Genomic DNA, 17162 nt, shown 5'->3' with positions numbered 1-17162 from the left:
AAATATCATTACTGATGAGGTAGTCATCCCTAAATTATTTGTCTGTATACAGTCAGATGACTGACTTGTTAAAGCAAAGATAAAATTAGTACGAAACAAAAAGAATAAAATTCAGAATAAAAGGCATAGTTCTTAATTGGAACAATTCAGTTCTGACCATTTTAAGATTACTAATGATGAAAAATGGGCTGTGGATGAAATAAAGGAGAAAAACAGGATGTATAGAAATTTCACTACTATAAAACAACGGCCATAATAAGGCAGCTAGGTGAGATAGTGAATAGATGATTGGACTAAGAAGACCTGTGTTCAAATCCTGCCTCCAACAGACACATAGCTGTATATCTGTGAGCACATCATTTAACCTGTATTATCCCCAGTTTCCTCAGCTATAAAATGGGAATAATAATAGTACCTTTCTTTCAGGGTTGTTGTGAGGATCAAATGAAATAACACATGCAAAATATTTTGCAAACCATAAGTGCTACATAAATGCTATCTATTATTATAACATGGAGATATAAGCCTAAAAAAGAGCTTAGTCATAAATATCTAACTTTAACTTACTTGCCAAAAGAAAATAGGAGAGAGAGACAGACAGAGACAGAGACACACAGAAAGAGATACAGAGAGACAGAGAGAGAGAGAGAGAGAGAGACAGAGAGAGAGAGAGAGAGAGAGACAAACAGAGATGGAGAGAGACAGAGAGATGGCATCCAATTATATGGTTTAACATATAAAACAATTTGTAAAACCTTAAAGAGAAAAGTATGGTGAAAGATTAAGAACAGTAATATCACCTTCTTAAACCATGAGAAGCAATGGAGAATAACTGAGTTTAAAGAAATCTTAGTGAGAGTTACAATTAGACAAGGTCATCCTGAGGACATGTTAGTATAGAAACTGAGTTAACAACAAACAGAAACATGTAAAAGACCTATAAATATTTTTGTACCAAGCTTTTTTCACCATATAGGAATGCCATACTTGGATTCTAACATCAGAGTCCCAGATGAACCTATTAAGGTGGTAGAATTGGATCAATTCTAAAGTAAACAAAGTTGGGAAAAGAGGCTGGATTAGCCGAAACACACACAGAGGACATCCATGCTGGAGGCTACCTGACTTAAAGGGCATTAAGAAATAATTGAATCATAAAATACTTGAAGAAAAAGAAGATACCAAAGGCATGGGGGAAATGCCTTTATCAAGTACAGATTTCAAGTTTAAGAAGGAATCCCTTTAGACTGTGATATCTTCTAAGTGCTCTCATTTGTAGATAACATTATGTTATATATAGTATTGCAGAGCCTCCTGGACATGATTCATAATGACTTAAAACTTTGGCTGCACCATGCACATAGGAAAAACCAAGTGGATGAATAATCATTTCAAATATAGTTGGATGAAGCTCATACATAAATTTGTATATCTTAGATGGATAGTGCAAATTGAAAATGAATCAAGCCCAGAATTAAAACAGGAAAAAAAATGGGCTGGATTACCTCTGCCAACAGCTGCAAATCTGCTTATTATCCCAAACTTCTCCCAAAAGCAAAATCCCATCTTTTTAATACCTTTACTGGTACTATGGTTTGGCTACAAATCGTAGAAACCTAGTCTTCATAGAATTAAAATGATTATAGCTCAGAAGGCAATAGAAATAGATTCATGATAGATATGAGTATGTATATGCTTGAATATAAGATATCATCTAGAAAATATATAATTAAAAAGGACATGGGCTAGTTATTCAGTAAGAGTAAGGGATAACTAGTGGGCAGTCTATGGGATCTACTGTTATCTTTGTGGTTTTGGGAGAAGGCAAGGAAGGCCGCAGCACCCTAGGTGGGTCCTTGTGGTGAACACATAAGAAGACACACATAATATTCCCACAGAATAGGCAGGCATATTGAACTGCATCATCGTAATGTATATCCAACTCAATGAGATAACATATGCATTTAAGTTTGGTATGTTTTCTAGTTTCTCCCACAGTACTGCTCCTTGACTTTTCAATGCCCTGTGGGGTAGGAGATAAGGATAAAGCTGGTGAATTACATGTGTAGAAAAAATAACTTACAAAAGAATTCTCTCCCTTTAGCCCTTGATTATAATTATGTTCTAAAACTGTTCCAGTACTAATCATAATTACTATAAATCACAAACAATTTAAAAAATCGGCTAATAATGGCATATATAACATTAATGGTAATCAAATTTATTCACTTTTATTTATATGTCAAGAGGATATATATATATTCAATTGCAGGCACTCTTTGCAAATGCCTAAATTTCATCAGAAAGCAGTTGATTGTGAAAATAGTTTTTCAATTTATCATTCTGCATTATATTTATTTTTATTTTTTTCTCTTAGTTAACAGTAGAAAACATCGTTTGTTAATGTTCATAAGGAAATGGACATACTGAAAGCAAGTAATTAGGCAGACGTAATCCTAACTTTACCTCTACCCACGTCTTCATTTTCATATCATAAGATCTAGGAAGGGACTCATAGCTCAGTCCAAATCCTCATTTTGCAGATAGACAGACTAAGGCTGAGGGAGGTGAAGTGATCTGACAGTGGTTACACATGCATCTAGTAGTAGAATCAGAATTCATTTTTGAGTTCGCTCTTCTCAAGTCAATGTTCTTTGCACATTACATCAAGCTAATTTCCCTATAATTGGGCAGTATTGGCCTGAGATATGGTCAGTTTCTGGCCTTCTAGTAAAATTATAAAAATGATTATTTTGGTAAATTATCTGGTAAAATATACTGCCATATTCATGATCATATAATATGTTGTGAAGTTAATATTTCTTATAAATTTAGTAACACTCAGTTAGATATAGCCTGAGAGGGTGGAAATATGGCTAAATTTTGAGTCAGAAAGGCTGGATTCAAGTTGTGGTTCTTATAATTATTTCCATGTGATGTTGGGTAAGTCAGCTTTTTCTGAACCTCACTTTCTTGCACAAAATATCAAAAATAACAATTAATGTAATTATCTCAGAAGATTGTTGAGAGTACTTTGTAAATCTTAAAATACTATACCAATGTGAGTTTTTATTTTTCTATTGAAAGCACTTAGTTTTTTTGTCCTATTAATATGAAATAGAAGAATACTGACATTGGATGAGCAATATCATCATTGTAGCATAGGATATGTTTGTAAGAACTTCCACATCATCAATTTTCTGTCATCACTATCTGTGCACCACATTTTATGCTGCTCAAAAAAGTATGTGTATACCATAAAATTTTATATAATTTCATCCTTGGGACTAATTACCTAAATTTTTTTTAGAAATAGTGTGAAAAACAAACAAGCCACACACTATTTCATAGTTGTGATTTCTAGATTGTAGCATGTATCACGGGAACAGCATTATGTTTAGACATTTAGATAAGGAGTTTCATTCCAGCTTAGCCATACAGTGGTATGACCCTGGGCAATTTGCTTAACCTTCCTTGGCCTCAGTTTCCTTGTCTATAAAAACAAGGCTTTGGGCTAGATCTCTAAGGTCCTTTCTAGCTCTCAATCTTTTACCCTAAGATCCACTCTGTGTTTGTTTCAGAGAAATTTTAAAACAAAACAAAACAAAACAAAAACTGAGACAGTAAACAACAATCCATTTAGCATATCTTACTTGTGCTGAGTATTAAAGTCTTATATGTAACTTGTTGATTAAATGATTGATTTTATCTGCAGACAAATTAATTTCCTAGAAGTGCCTTGCTTTCTGCAGGCATGTCATGAATACATTTCATTCCCCCTCGCTCCCAAAGTGTTCCCTTATTTCAAATGGTTTGGAAGAAACAATTTCCAGAGTTGCCAGAATCCTGACCATGCTGATCTTTAATAAGTGGAAGTGATACGTTCACATGGAACTTCAATGGTCAGTTCTAGGAAAATTAAATTGCTTTATTAAATTCTTAGGATCATAGATTTATACCTACAGGAACCCTTGAAGGACAGTGAGTCCAGCCTTTTCCTCATTTTAAAGTGAAGGAAACTAAGTTTAGATGAATTGACTAGGATCACATAGCTAAAGTCTTTGGTGGGATTTGTACCTGGCTCTATTTGAAAACAAGTCTGGCTTTCTATCCCCTACTCCATACAGCTTTAATAAATACAAATTTGGCCATGTTTTCTCAAGATGGAAAGGGGACCTAGAAAAGGAGAGATTTATTGAGATGTATTGACTTTTCAAGCGCTAGCATGCCCCCTACCCATGCAGTGGATCAATAGAAAAATTTCAGATGGGAACTTGACAGATCATAATAGAGATTAGAGCTGAAAGAGACCTTAGATACTATCTAATCAAACTCTTTCATTTTACAGGGAAGGAAAATGAGGCATACTGAGAAGTGACTTGCCTAAAGGAATACACAGAGAGTTAAATAGAAGAACTTGAGTGTAAATTTCTTCCGAAAACAACTGGAAAAGATAATAGCACTAGAAAATCATAGTTAAGAGTCTTCAGACTTTCCCTTCTATACTGGGTTCAAATTCCAGAAATGCACAAAAGTTCTTTTTTCTTTAATATATATTACTCACCTCAAAGGATGCTGCAAGGGAAGCTTGCTTTAATACTTAAGGAGTGTAGAAATGTGAATTGTGTTTTGTATTCTTTTAATTAAGCAGATTTTTTTTAGTGTGTGTTTGCTGAGAAGATCATATGGACTACTGAGTTGTCTGTAACAAATAGATTGTCTGGACAAAGTCATAAAGAGAAATGATAGAAGGCAAATCTCATGCTGTAAAGGCAAATGAGGAATACACTTCCAAATGCCCAAATCATTTGCCTTATATACATATGTAACTACATAATGGTTCTAATGTACCCTACTGTTGTATTGATCCCAATTCTTTAGTTATTTATTTTTCTTTAATGGAGAGCTAGCAACATGTATTTACTAACAATACAAAGTGCTATCAGTAGCCTAAGTCTGCATGCTTATGGTAGGGCACACTATTTGTAAGATACAGTGTTGACTATATATATCGATACAAAGAAAATTGGTCACTCAGTTTCAAAATAAACAAGCAAGAAATCGCATTCATAAGGGGAAAAAAATGGATTTTGTTATGTGTCTTGTCAAGTCATAGTGGAAAACCCAGAATGCTGTATTTTTTCACATTGAAATTGGGATCATCTAGAAATACGGAATTGCTTGTATTCGTGTAGAATTTTGAAAAATAATGGAAGTAATTTCTCATCTCTTAATGTTATACAGATAGAGAAAAGTCCTTACATAAGGAACTATATTTTAAATTTCAGGAAAAAAGGAACAACTAAGGTTCCAGGCTAATTGTTAAAAAAAATTGTTGTTTTAGCTATCTATAGCATTTATTTCTTGCTACATTATCTCCATATTTGAAGAGATAGGGAAAAACCCAGATTTCACTAGTGAAGCCTTTTAATCTGAGTGTGTTGAGCTAGATATCTGGATGTGTGCATGTTTTTTATTCATTTTTTTTTTACAATTTTAAATTAAGTGCTGAATTGTTACATGGCTATTTTCATTCTCTAATACATGAGGTGCTCCAAGCTGGGAACGGTAGCAATAAGTATTGGTTATTGATGGCTACAGTCTCAAATGCATAAATCATACTTAATATTGACCTTTGCTTCACCAGATAGCTTGAATTGAGTCTATCAAAGTTGCTTGCAGATTTAAAAAAACCAACTTTTTCTTCTTTTCTATTGCTTCAAGAGGGCAGCGTATTTTAAACACTTGCCATGAGATAGTCCTTGGATGGGATTCTTTTTAAAGAAACAAATTTACCCTGATCTACTGAGCACAAAAAATTCTGAGTATTTTAAACAACCTTGGTTTATACAAAAATGTATTAGAATATTACTGACTTATTTGTCTATATGTCCAAGTTCTCACTGTGAAAATATCATCTATACTTTTAGATATAGTCATAGTCCATGTGATGTTGTCTGTAGAATTATCACCAAATCCTTGAGCTCAAGATGAAAATAGGATAGTCAGTGAAAATTTCAGATTCTGTTCCAATTTCTATGAAATTTTATTCCTTAATATCTTATTTACTCAACCATTTAATAATACCAAGCAACTGTTAAAGAGTTAAGGGAAAAGGAGGGGTATGGTAAAAAAGGCCCATTAAAGCTACCTTGAGTATGTCACCCAGAGTTGTGCCAATTATGATAATTACTTCTTGTCCTACCCTTCTTTGTGACTGCTTCCTGTTTTATAACAGAACAGCCTTGTTCAACATGCTGAGACTGCATTGCTCTTTGAAAAATGGGAGACCTGACAAGTATTTGGATAATTTAAAATGCACAGAGTATGAATGTCAATCTCTCTTACTAAATTATATGGCTCTGTACTGGTAAAATTTTAAAAAAGACACCTGGTAAGAAGAGTTTTCAGATACTAGAAACATGGGTTAAATTGGAAAGTATGTCTTACAGAGGAACTATTTCTTTACCATATAGCTAGTTCCTTGAGTTACTATATTCTTTTAAATTCCATATCATATTTTACATTAAAACGATTTTCTGTTAATTATTTCTAGTGAGAGTAAGGAGATCACATTTAATTTCACTGGGCAAAATAAGCAAGTAGAATTGTTCATCAATGAGGAGTGTTCCTTTAGGCCACTCTGCTAAAAAGTAGCGAGTTAATTTTGGGACCTCTGTAAAAGAGAAGCCAACTGCTGATTTAGTTGGAATCATGCCTTCCCCTCCAACCAATTTTATCATTGCTTCTAGTACAACCAAATGCATCAAAAATCCATTCCTTACTGAATTCAAATGTATTCTTACCGGTGGAGTGCTGAAAATGTAGAAGGATGAACCTTTCAGGGCCAGGAACTTGTGTTTGTAGGGTTGAGATGAGTCAATTCCCTGGGGCCTTTCATTTACCCACCCCATATGTACAACCTGCAGAGGAAAACCTTTGAAAATTAAAAATCAAGCCTCAATATCAGAATACGGTAAAAGGAGCAAAAATAGCAACATTATCAACAAGCTGTCCCCAAGCAATTTTTGCATTGTCAAAATAGATTCATTTTAGAGACTGAATAATTCAGTCCAATTTTCCAGTCAAAATTTTATATCCTCATAAAGGTATATCATCTTGAGGTATACATCTAAATTTCAAGACTTTGTTTTCACCAATAACTGTGATACAATAGCTGAAAAGTTTAGATTTTCTTTACTGATTACATTGGATTTTCCTATATAAAGGTTAACATAATTTGTATCAGATTCTGTCAGCAACAGCTAGAGACATAGTGAGGAAAAGATTTTGCTCTTGAGATTTCTTCCCAAAGTTTCTCAGGTAACTATTTACATTTTAAGTTTGCAGTCAGTCATGGGGAAGGGCTGAAATAAGGTAAATTTGATAAAGCTTTGTCTTTATAGCATATGTTGAGATTAAAGAAAATTGCAGTGTTATAATTCATAATATGAGCTCTATACCATGCCAAGAAATTTTTAAAACTAATTATATAACATGCTTTTCATTGATATTGAATGGGTCAGCCTTAAATATGATAAGCACATGTAATGAAATAGCAGTAATATATATTATATTATTATAAAAACTAAATTTAAAATATTTACTGAAATTTCAGAGAAATATTAATGGTTTATAAATACCATATATGTGATACACACATAAATATGTTTTTTTATATATAATTTGATGCACACATGTGTCTGTGTGTGTGAGTATGTATTATAAACATATTCCCTATGATCCCAAATGGAAATATATTTGACTTTCAATGAGATGGATAATAAAAAGAGTACTAAATTTAGAATCAAACGACCTCTAGATTGAAGTCTGAATTTCACCACTAACTGTGTGACCTCAGGCAATTCACATAAACTCTTTGAACCTAATGGTTTTTTTTTATTTTTAAAATGCAACACTTGTATTGCCAACCTCAGAGGATTATGAGGCTTAAATGAGATAATATCTGTAATGTGATTTGTAAATTTAAAGCACGATATAAGATTGTTGTTGTTATTGTTGTTACTTTATATACATCTACTCCATAGAGTTTGTTAGGTCTGGTGTATTATTAACATACTACTGTATGGTAACATAGTAGCATATGCTGGCACTGAAAGGAAGCTTATACTTTAACAGTTCAAAAATCCATTATTTCTTCTTCAATGTGGCACTCTTGCCATTGATACAGATCACAATTCCTTTCTGACTTGGTACCTGATATTGAATAGTTTCTATAGTCAAAAAGTATTACCACACTGAGATCAATATTATGCTGAGCTTCTGCAAACCCAGTTAAAATTTTCATCTAGAAACAGAAATGTAATCTGTTGCTGGGGCCATACACCAAGTCTTTCCAGCTTGGTAGGATTTCTCAGAGTTTATATCTTGGCAAAGCCTTTGGGAAAGGATGGTCATTTCCATAACCCTATGAAGCTTCATTAAAGGTGTTAACTTATTAATTAAAGGTATAATTAAAGGTATATTAACTAATAAAGAAAAATATTAAAAGAGCATTTTGTGTACACATGCCTATATCTATATAAACATATATGTGCCTTACATATACTAACTGTTTAATAAATGATTAATGATTTCAATTGATTTCCAAGTCAGTTAGTCCTTTAAAAAGTGTTGGCAAACTTGATGACCATCAGATTTGATACAGAAGGTAAAATGGAAAGAATACAATTGTATCTGCAGTTTTCTTCACTTCTCTTTCCACTTTCCAGTATTTCTTAGTATTCATAATCATGATTCAACTAGATTGGAAGTGGCAGAAATAATACTTGGAAGATAGCTAGGTAGCACACTGCATAGAGTGCTAGATTAGGAGTCACACAAAACTGAACTCAAATTATGTCTCACATACTTACTAGCTGGGTAAGTTATTTAATCTATCTTTGGCTAAGTTTCCTCATCTCTAAAATGGGAATAAAAATAGTACCACCTACCACTCAGAGTTGTGAGATTGAAATGAGGTAACATATGTAAATCACTGTGCAAACCTTAACGTGTCATATACGTGTTAGTTATTATTATTTACACAGATTTCTGTTCTCATTCTCCTTTTCTGATAATTAGAACAACAGTCCAAATTGGTCCTCTTGGCACCCCTCCCCCCACCTTTTTATGTCACCTGCTTTATCTTATATGTATGCAAAAATCGATCAAACTAGTAACACAGACTTGCAAAATAATGACTCTGCAAAGATGCTTGTGGAATTCTGGCCCATTTAAAACAAATCATTTTCAATTTATTCAAGGCATTTTGATTTCATATGCTTATTCACAACTTCCCTTGGAATATCATTTTAGTTTTATGGAATGGGTTTCATAATATGCAACACTCTATTGGTCAGTACTCAAGATCCTGTGAATCCCTTGCTGGGAAAAAAAAAAACTGTGGCATTAACATGTAATAGAGTGGACTCATGCATTGAGTAGAGGATAGGACAAGGTAGCCCCTTTGGTGAGTTATTACTATAATATTCCATATTAGAGAGCTGGTTTCAGAACAAGGATAACCTGTGTTCATATCTTGTCTCTGACACATCCTGGCTGTGTGACTCTAGGACTCTCTGTATTCTAGGGAATTATTGAAGACTGTAACTTACAGAGAAGGACATGATCTGCACTGGTAGAGCTGCGCAAAGAAAGCACATAGTGAAGTTGCTAATCCTATCTAAATTTATGAATATGACAGATTAAATTGTTCATATGACACTTAAAAACCACAGTGCAGTGGAAAGAATTTTGAATTTGTTATAAGAGACTTTATATTTTTACTTAGAGTCTGTCACTCTATTAACTGTGTGACTTTGAGAAATTACTTCATTTCCTTAGGACTGCTTCTTCTGTAAAATGTTGTTGGGCTGTTAGGCATTAAATATTAAGCACCTACCATGTGCCAGGCAGTGTGCTAAGAGCTAAGGATACAAAGAAAAGTAAAACAAAAGAAACCCCAAATTCCCTGTTTTCAAGAAGCTCACAGTCTAATGGAAGGAAGGAAGTAGGTAGGAAAGAAGGAAGGAAGCAGGAAAGAAGGAAGGAGGGAAAGGAAGAAGGAAGGAAAGAAGGAATGAAAGAAAAAGAATGAAGCAGGAAGGAAAGAAGGAAGGAAAAAAAGCACTTATTAAGTGCCTACTATGTGGAAGGCACTGTTTTAGTACTTTACACATTTCATCTTATTTGGTGCTCACAACTACCCCATGAGACTGGTGCTATTATCATTGCTATTTTGCATTTGGGAAAACTGAGACTGATACAGGTTAAGTGACTTACCCAGGTCACAGAGCTAGAGAGTGTCTAAGTCTGGATTTCAACTCAGGTTTTCCTTACATAGTGAGCCACTTAGTTGTCTCTAGTGGGGAAGAGAACATGCAAATATCTGTGTACAAATAATATATATTATATATATATATATACACACACACACACACACACACACACACACATATGTGTGTGTATATGTGTGTGTGTATATGTATGTGTGTGTATATGTGTGTGTGTGTGTGTATATGTGTGTGTGTGTATATATATATGTATGTATGTATATGGGTAATATAAATTGGGAATAGTATCAGATAAAAGGAACTAAGATTAAGGCAGACTAGAAAAAGGCTTCTTGATGGGACTTCAGTTGAGACTTGAAGGAAGCCAGGAAAGTCAGGTGCCAGAGATAAGGAGAGAGAGAATTTTAGGTATGGAGGGACAGCAAAGTTAAGGAATGGAATGTCCTGTAGAAGGAAGTGAGCGTCACAAGATTGCTGAGTACATGTAAGGGACTAAGGTATGAGAAAACTGAAGAGCTAGGAAGGGGGTAAATTATATAGGACTTGAAATGAAGAGATCATTTGTATATTTTATCCTGGAGGTTATAGGATGCCACCAGAGATCACTGAATAGGAGGATTAGATGATCAGATCTCACCTTTAGTAATATCAATTTGGTAGCTGAGAGGAGTTTAATTGGATCTTCTGCCTCCCTTGGGAAGAGGAGAAATGCTATTCCATTGTGCACCAGTCTCCTACTTTGAAGTCAAGGGAGAAAATACTATTCTATCACATCAGATGTCTTTCCTGGTCTCTTGCCTCCCTCAGTCTGAGGAGAACAATCATTCCAACAAGTACCAGTCTCTTCCATTCCAGGGAAGAAGAGAAACACCATCCTATCAGCCTTGTCTCTTACAAGAGAGAGAGTGACACAATTCTTTCAGCTCCCAAAACTTGTCTCCTAACCTGAACTATATTAACTGAGTCCAAACCCCCATGGACAATGAAAACCAATTTAAACATTCAGCAATGATTAACAAACTCTACCCCCACCCCCTTCCTACTCTGGTCTTATATTCTCCAGCCCAGTGATTCTGAATGCCTGGACTTCATCATTTAAATCTGGTTCTCAATCTCCCACTGTCTGATCTTTTACCCTCCTTCCCCTCAATGCAATCCATATGTCCACTTCTAAAGCTACACACCTTTTCTGCTGTGCTCTCTGGAATGCCTGATCCATAGATAGCAAACTTGGCTTTCATATTAAATCTTTTCCTTTACCACTACTTCCATTTTCTGGCTCTCAGGAGACATGCCTCCTTCCTAAATGACACAGCCTCCATGACCCACCTTTCCTGCACTGGTTGCACTTTCATTTATCCTCCTTATTCATTGGTCAAGATGAGGGAGTTGGAATACTCCTTGGTCCCCATTACCACATTACCTCTTCTCCTTTGAGGTTCACTACATCCATATCTACCACTCAATAAAAGTTCTCATAGCTGTTGTACTGAATTCCAGGACACTATTCTTTCCTTAATGAGTTTGGAACCTGGCTTACAGTGCTCTCCTCTTCAACTTCTGCCCCCATGTTTTGCCCACAGGAAACTTCAGTACATTCACTGATACTCTTTTAAATGCCCTAACCTCAAAAAAAAATGCCTTAACCTCCCAGTTCTTCAATTTACTCATTTAATGTCACCTACTCCTTATCTCACCTCAGCCACATGCAAAGATGTTCATATCCTTGATTTTGCCAACATCAATAAATGAACTATTTCCATATTCATCAACTCTGAAATTTCCTTATAATCCAACTATAATCTGTTGTTATTATAACTCTCCCTCTACCTCATAAACCCAAACCCTATTGTTCTTCAACTACATTGCGGACTTCAATACCAAAATACTTCAATTCTTTTCCAGGTTATCCCCCCAATCACTATCTATACTCTCTTCTGTTCCCCATCTTGTCCCCTTAGTCAACCAGTTCAACTCCATTTTGTTTTCTTCCTGATTCTTTGGTCACCTTATTGTATTGCTGATTTTGCCCTGCCTTGGATTAATTTACTATCTCCTCCACCACAGTAACTTTTTCAAATCTTTTCATCCATCTTTAAACATCTCATGCCTTCCTCCCCACTCTTAACTGAGAACCTTGATCATATATTTTTTGTTACTTTTTAAGTTCTGAACTGTTTCCCTCCCTCCCTCCTCACCCCACACTAGAAAAAGCCACCATTTGACACAAAGTCAAATCATTCTAAGCATACTTCAGTTATACTTCTATTTATCAATTCTTTCCCTGAAGGTGGATAACATCTTCCTTTGTAGTTGGTTTGAATATTTATAATACTCAAAATAACTCAGTCATTCAAAGCAGTTCTTCAAAAAATATTTCTGTTACTATATACAGCACTCTCTCAGTTCTTCTAATTTCACTCTTCATTATTTCATGCAAGTCTTTCCACGTTTTTCTAAAATCAAACAGCTCATCATTTCTTGTAACATAGCAGTATTCCATCACAATCATATACTACAACTTATTTAGCCCTTCCTCAATTGATAGGCATTCTCTTTACTACCACAAAGAGGTAACATGATTATTTTAGAACACATAGGTTCTTTTCCTTTTTCCCTGATCACCTTGGGAAATAGACCTAATTGTAGTATTGCTGGCTCAAAGGGTATACACAGTTTTGTAACTCTTTTGGCATAATTCCAGATTGTTCTCCAAAATGGCTAGATCAGTTCACAGTTCAATGAACAGTATATTACTGTCCCATTTAACTCATATTTTAATGAAAAAATTGGAGCCATTAGCAAAGAGCTTTCTTTTCTCTCCTCCTCTTCTTATATCACTCAGATACTTTCTACCACCATCTCTTCCTTCACTCGTCTCAAATAATGTAATTAGTCTTTCCTTTTGCCAAAGCAAACCCTTCTACATCCACAGATCTAATTCTATTCTTTCTTCTTTAGTAGATTATAGCAATTATTATCTTAATGTTCTCACTTATCTTCAATTTCTTCTTGTTCATTGGCTTATTCCCTACTTCCTGCAAACATGTCCATGTCTCCTTGCTTCTGGAAGAAAAACCCCAGCAACAACTCATTTGATTCATTTAGCCATGCTAACATACTACATCTTTCTTGAACATTTGTGGATTAACTCCTTAAAAGATCATTTCCTATTGGTGCCTCTACTTACTTTATTTTCATTCTCAATTCTTGACAGTCTCTTACAAATTCATTACTCAACCCAAACCAAACAAAACCTCACTCTCCCACTGCTAATAATCACTTAGTTGCCAAATCTAATGGACTTTTCTCAGTCCTCTTCCTTCTTGACCTCTCTACAGGCCCAGGACAGAGCCCTGTGAGACACCCACAGTTGTTGAGCATGATCTTGAAAAAATATCCAAAAAGGAGACTTGGGAGGAGTGTCCAGATAGGTAAGGAGGGGAACCAGGAGAGAGTAGTGTCATGGAAACATAGGGGGAAAAATATGTCAAAGAGAAAAGAGTGATCAGCAGTGTCATCCTTAATTACCATTCCCCCCTACACCTTTCCAGGTGTCTTGGAGCTTACACTGTGTCATATATTCTATAATCTAGTGTAACTGGCTTCCTTGCTGTTCCTTGAACAAGATACTCTATATCCTGACTTCAGGCATTTTCATTGGCTGTCTTCTATTCCTGGAATGCTTTCTCTCTCTCTCTCTCTCTCTCTCTCTCTCTCTCTCTCTCTCTCTCTCTCTCTCTCTCTCTCTTCATCTCTACATCCTCAATTCTTTGATTTCCTTCAAGCCCCAAAGAAAATCCCACTTTCTATAGGCAGTCTTTCATGATCTCCCTTAATTCTAGTGCGTTGTCTGTGTTGACTGTTACCAACTTATACTGCATATATTTGGTTTGTATATAGTTGTTTACATGTTGTTTTCTCCATTAGATTTTAAGTTCCTAAAGAGCAGTGACTGTCTTTTGCCTATCTTTATATCCATAGTCCTCAGCACAATGACTGGCACAAACTAGATTCTTCATAAATATTAATTGATGGGCTAGAGTATGAACCGGAATGAAGAGGTGATGAAGGCCAGCTTCAAGGTGGTGGTTTTAGATAGGAGAAGGAGAGAGATGTTTTGAAGGTAGAAATTAGAGGATTAGACAATTGGTTGGATATTAGAAAAGAGGGAGAGTGAGGAATTGAGGATGACTAGGTTGGAAGCTGGGCAACAGTGAGGATGGTGGTACCTTGCATAGTCAATGGTAAGTTAGGAAGAGTGAAAAATTTTGAGAGACACATAATGACGGGGGATGAGAAGGAAGTTTGTTTGGTCTAAATGACCTTTGAGTTCCTTTAAGCTCTAAGTTTATGATTCTATGAATTTTTCCCATCTGATATAAAAAAATATATTCTTAAAACATATGGATAATTAATTGCTAGACTAAGCCCTTCATTATTTATTCAAACATGTCACAACAAGTAGTTAAAAGAAGCATTAAGGACTTTATATGAAGGAGTAAATCAGAAAGGAAAAGAAATGAAATGGGTTGGTCATATATGGGAAGTCAATCTATGACAGGCATTGGAAGGAGTGTCTCATGGCTTTTTGTAAGAGTTACCTAAATGATAAGCATTGGAAGGGGCACTTTTATGGAAGAATGAATAGTTGAACATCTTTACTAAAGATTTATTATATTTCAGTCATTGTGCTAAGTGCTAGAGATACAAACCCAAGCAAGTAATATAGTATTTGCCATCAAGGAACTTACATTCTGGACTGCATAAGAAAAGGAGTTACCTCACCAATTAAAGCTTAGGGTAGGTTATCAATGAAATTACAAATATATCAAGGTATTAAATAATTGCCATATGATTATACTGTTATTAATAATAACAAAGATGATAGCTATAACAAAGCACAGGAAAATCACAGTATATGTGTACTATTTAGTTTGTGTATATATATATATAGTATATGTATTCTTATATACATATATGTATATATATACATGTACATACATGTATATATACATATATGTATATATACATATATGTATATATATACATATATGTATATATACATGTACATACATGTATATACATGTCTCTGTGTGTATACATATACATATATATATATATATATATATATATATATATATATGTAGAGAGACAGAGTAGTTTATGCAATTACAATTTGAACAGATAGTATTTTGTGCCTTGAACTGGAATTCAAATGAGCACTTGCTTAAGTCATGAAAATACTGAATTAATGAATTTTATATTTTGATCTGCCCCACAAGAGGACAGTGCTGTAGTCTGTTATTTAAAGGAGGCCTTATTTTAAGCTCAGAATCACTGAAATCATGTTGAATTCTTAACTTTATATATTGAAAAGAAATAAGTTGAATAAGTACTTTTTGCCTTAGGAGTATGTCTCAACTACATGAAGATATACTAGATGTAAAGAAAAGTAATGGAAAATGAGAAAAATTCTGTTTCTAGTCTATGATCACATTAAAAAATGAATTTTACCAACATACATATGTATATACACATTTGTATATTACACGAAAAATATTTTGTCAAGATTTTCCAATCTAAATCATGGCTATAAAGGGCTCTAAGACTGCACAGTTAATAGCAAGTGATTTCTTTCTGTAATACCAAGCTGTAAAACTTAATGAGCTAAACTATGTTACAGGAAAACCAAGCACTTGTGAAGACTCATTGGCTTCTTGTTCTATTCATTTTATTATTCTGTTCTTTAGCAGGATAGAATTTTTTATCGCGTTGATGTGTTGACGACTGGTATGTAATGCTGCAGGAAGAACAATAATAAACTGTCGTTGTGTCATATAGCTAATTTTTAAGTACAGCAGAACATTCAAGTGCAGTTTTTTTTCCAATTATAGTAAGGAAAAGCATATCCTAGTTTATATACCTTGGAAGGTGTTGGGAAATTCTTATTTTTATTAATCATAATTTTTCTGTGCCTTCAAGATTTCAAGTCTGGTGGGGGTTCAGATTTAGATGCTGACTAAGCCCTAAACTTGAGCCACTACTTATTTGCCAGTCACCAGCAGGCAAAGTAAGGTAGCTATTTTCCTGAGAAATTTGCTTTCATGTTCTATTGACTGAGAATCTATCAAGTCCATACTTATAATGTCAACTTGTAGGGAAGGGGCAGGACCCAAATTATAGTAGTAATTGATAGGAAGATCCCTCCTCCCAAACTTTACAGGTTCACTATGGCAACGTCACTACTCATTACAGCACTGAAGTTTCCATTGCTGAGAAGTTCTAGGGGGATAAAAATCTTTGTTTGTTTACAGCTAAAATGATAAAGTGGTCTTCTTGAAAAGCCAAAATATGTTATTTAGATTTTGACAGGGGATATAATTGGGAAATCATTGTGTATTCCATATTTCTAATCCTTTTCCTTCACCCACACTGAATACTTATTTTCAAATACATCAAGTATCTATGATTTCATCATGAAATTGATTTGTGATTCACTCTGGGGAGTCAAATAATAACCCTTCTTTGACTTAGTTTGTAATCTTGTATAGTTGCCTAATGCTCTGAGTTGTTTAGTGACTTGTTCACAGTTATGAAGTGTCAGATGAATGGCACATTTATACTCAGGATGACAAGACCAGCACTCTATCCACTATACAACCTTGTCTCAATGAGTTACACAACAGTTACAGTGTAGTATAATTTAAAAATAAGAATAATGCAATTTAGTTTCATACTCTTTTGGAGTTTAAAATCTAAGATTGTTGTGAACATACGTGTAACAGAAAAAATGTTATATTATGGTACAAATGGTCTATTAGCTCATTCTTGAGAGTATGAATGTAGATGTGGGAGATGGAGAAA

The 17162-nt window shown here is 34.5% G+C and overlaps 1 protein-coding gene across 1 annotated transcript in view; it reads right to left on the bottom strand.

The window, feature by feature from the left end:
* SNTG2 (syntrophin gamma 2) overlaps positions 1–17162 on the bottom strand; it is a 639175-nt gene that overhangs the window by 141626 nt on the left and 480387 nt on the right. Inside the window, exon 12 of the mRNA XM_020965876.2 lies at positions 6807–6923. Coding sequence (XP_020821535.1) covers positions 6807–6923 — 117 coding nt within the window. The remainder of the gene's footprint in view (positions 1–6806; positions 6924–17162) is intronic.

Source organism: Phascolarctos cinereus, unplaced genomic scaffold (genome assembly GCF_003287225.1).
Source record: "Phascolarctos cinereus isolate Bilbo 61053 unplaced genomic scaffold, phaCin_HiC Scaffold_2;HRSCAF=192, whole genome shotgun sequence".
Classification (NCBI taxonomy): domain Eukaryota; kingdom Metazoa; phylum Chordata; class Mammalia; order Diprotodontia; family Phascolarctidae; genus Phascolarctos; species Phascolarctos cinereus.
This window is presented reverse-complemented; position numbering and strand designations above follow the sequence as displayed.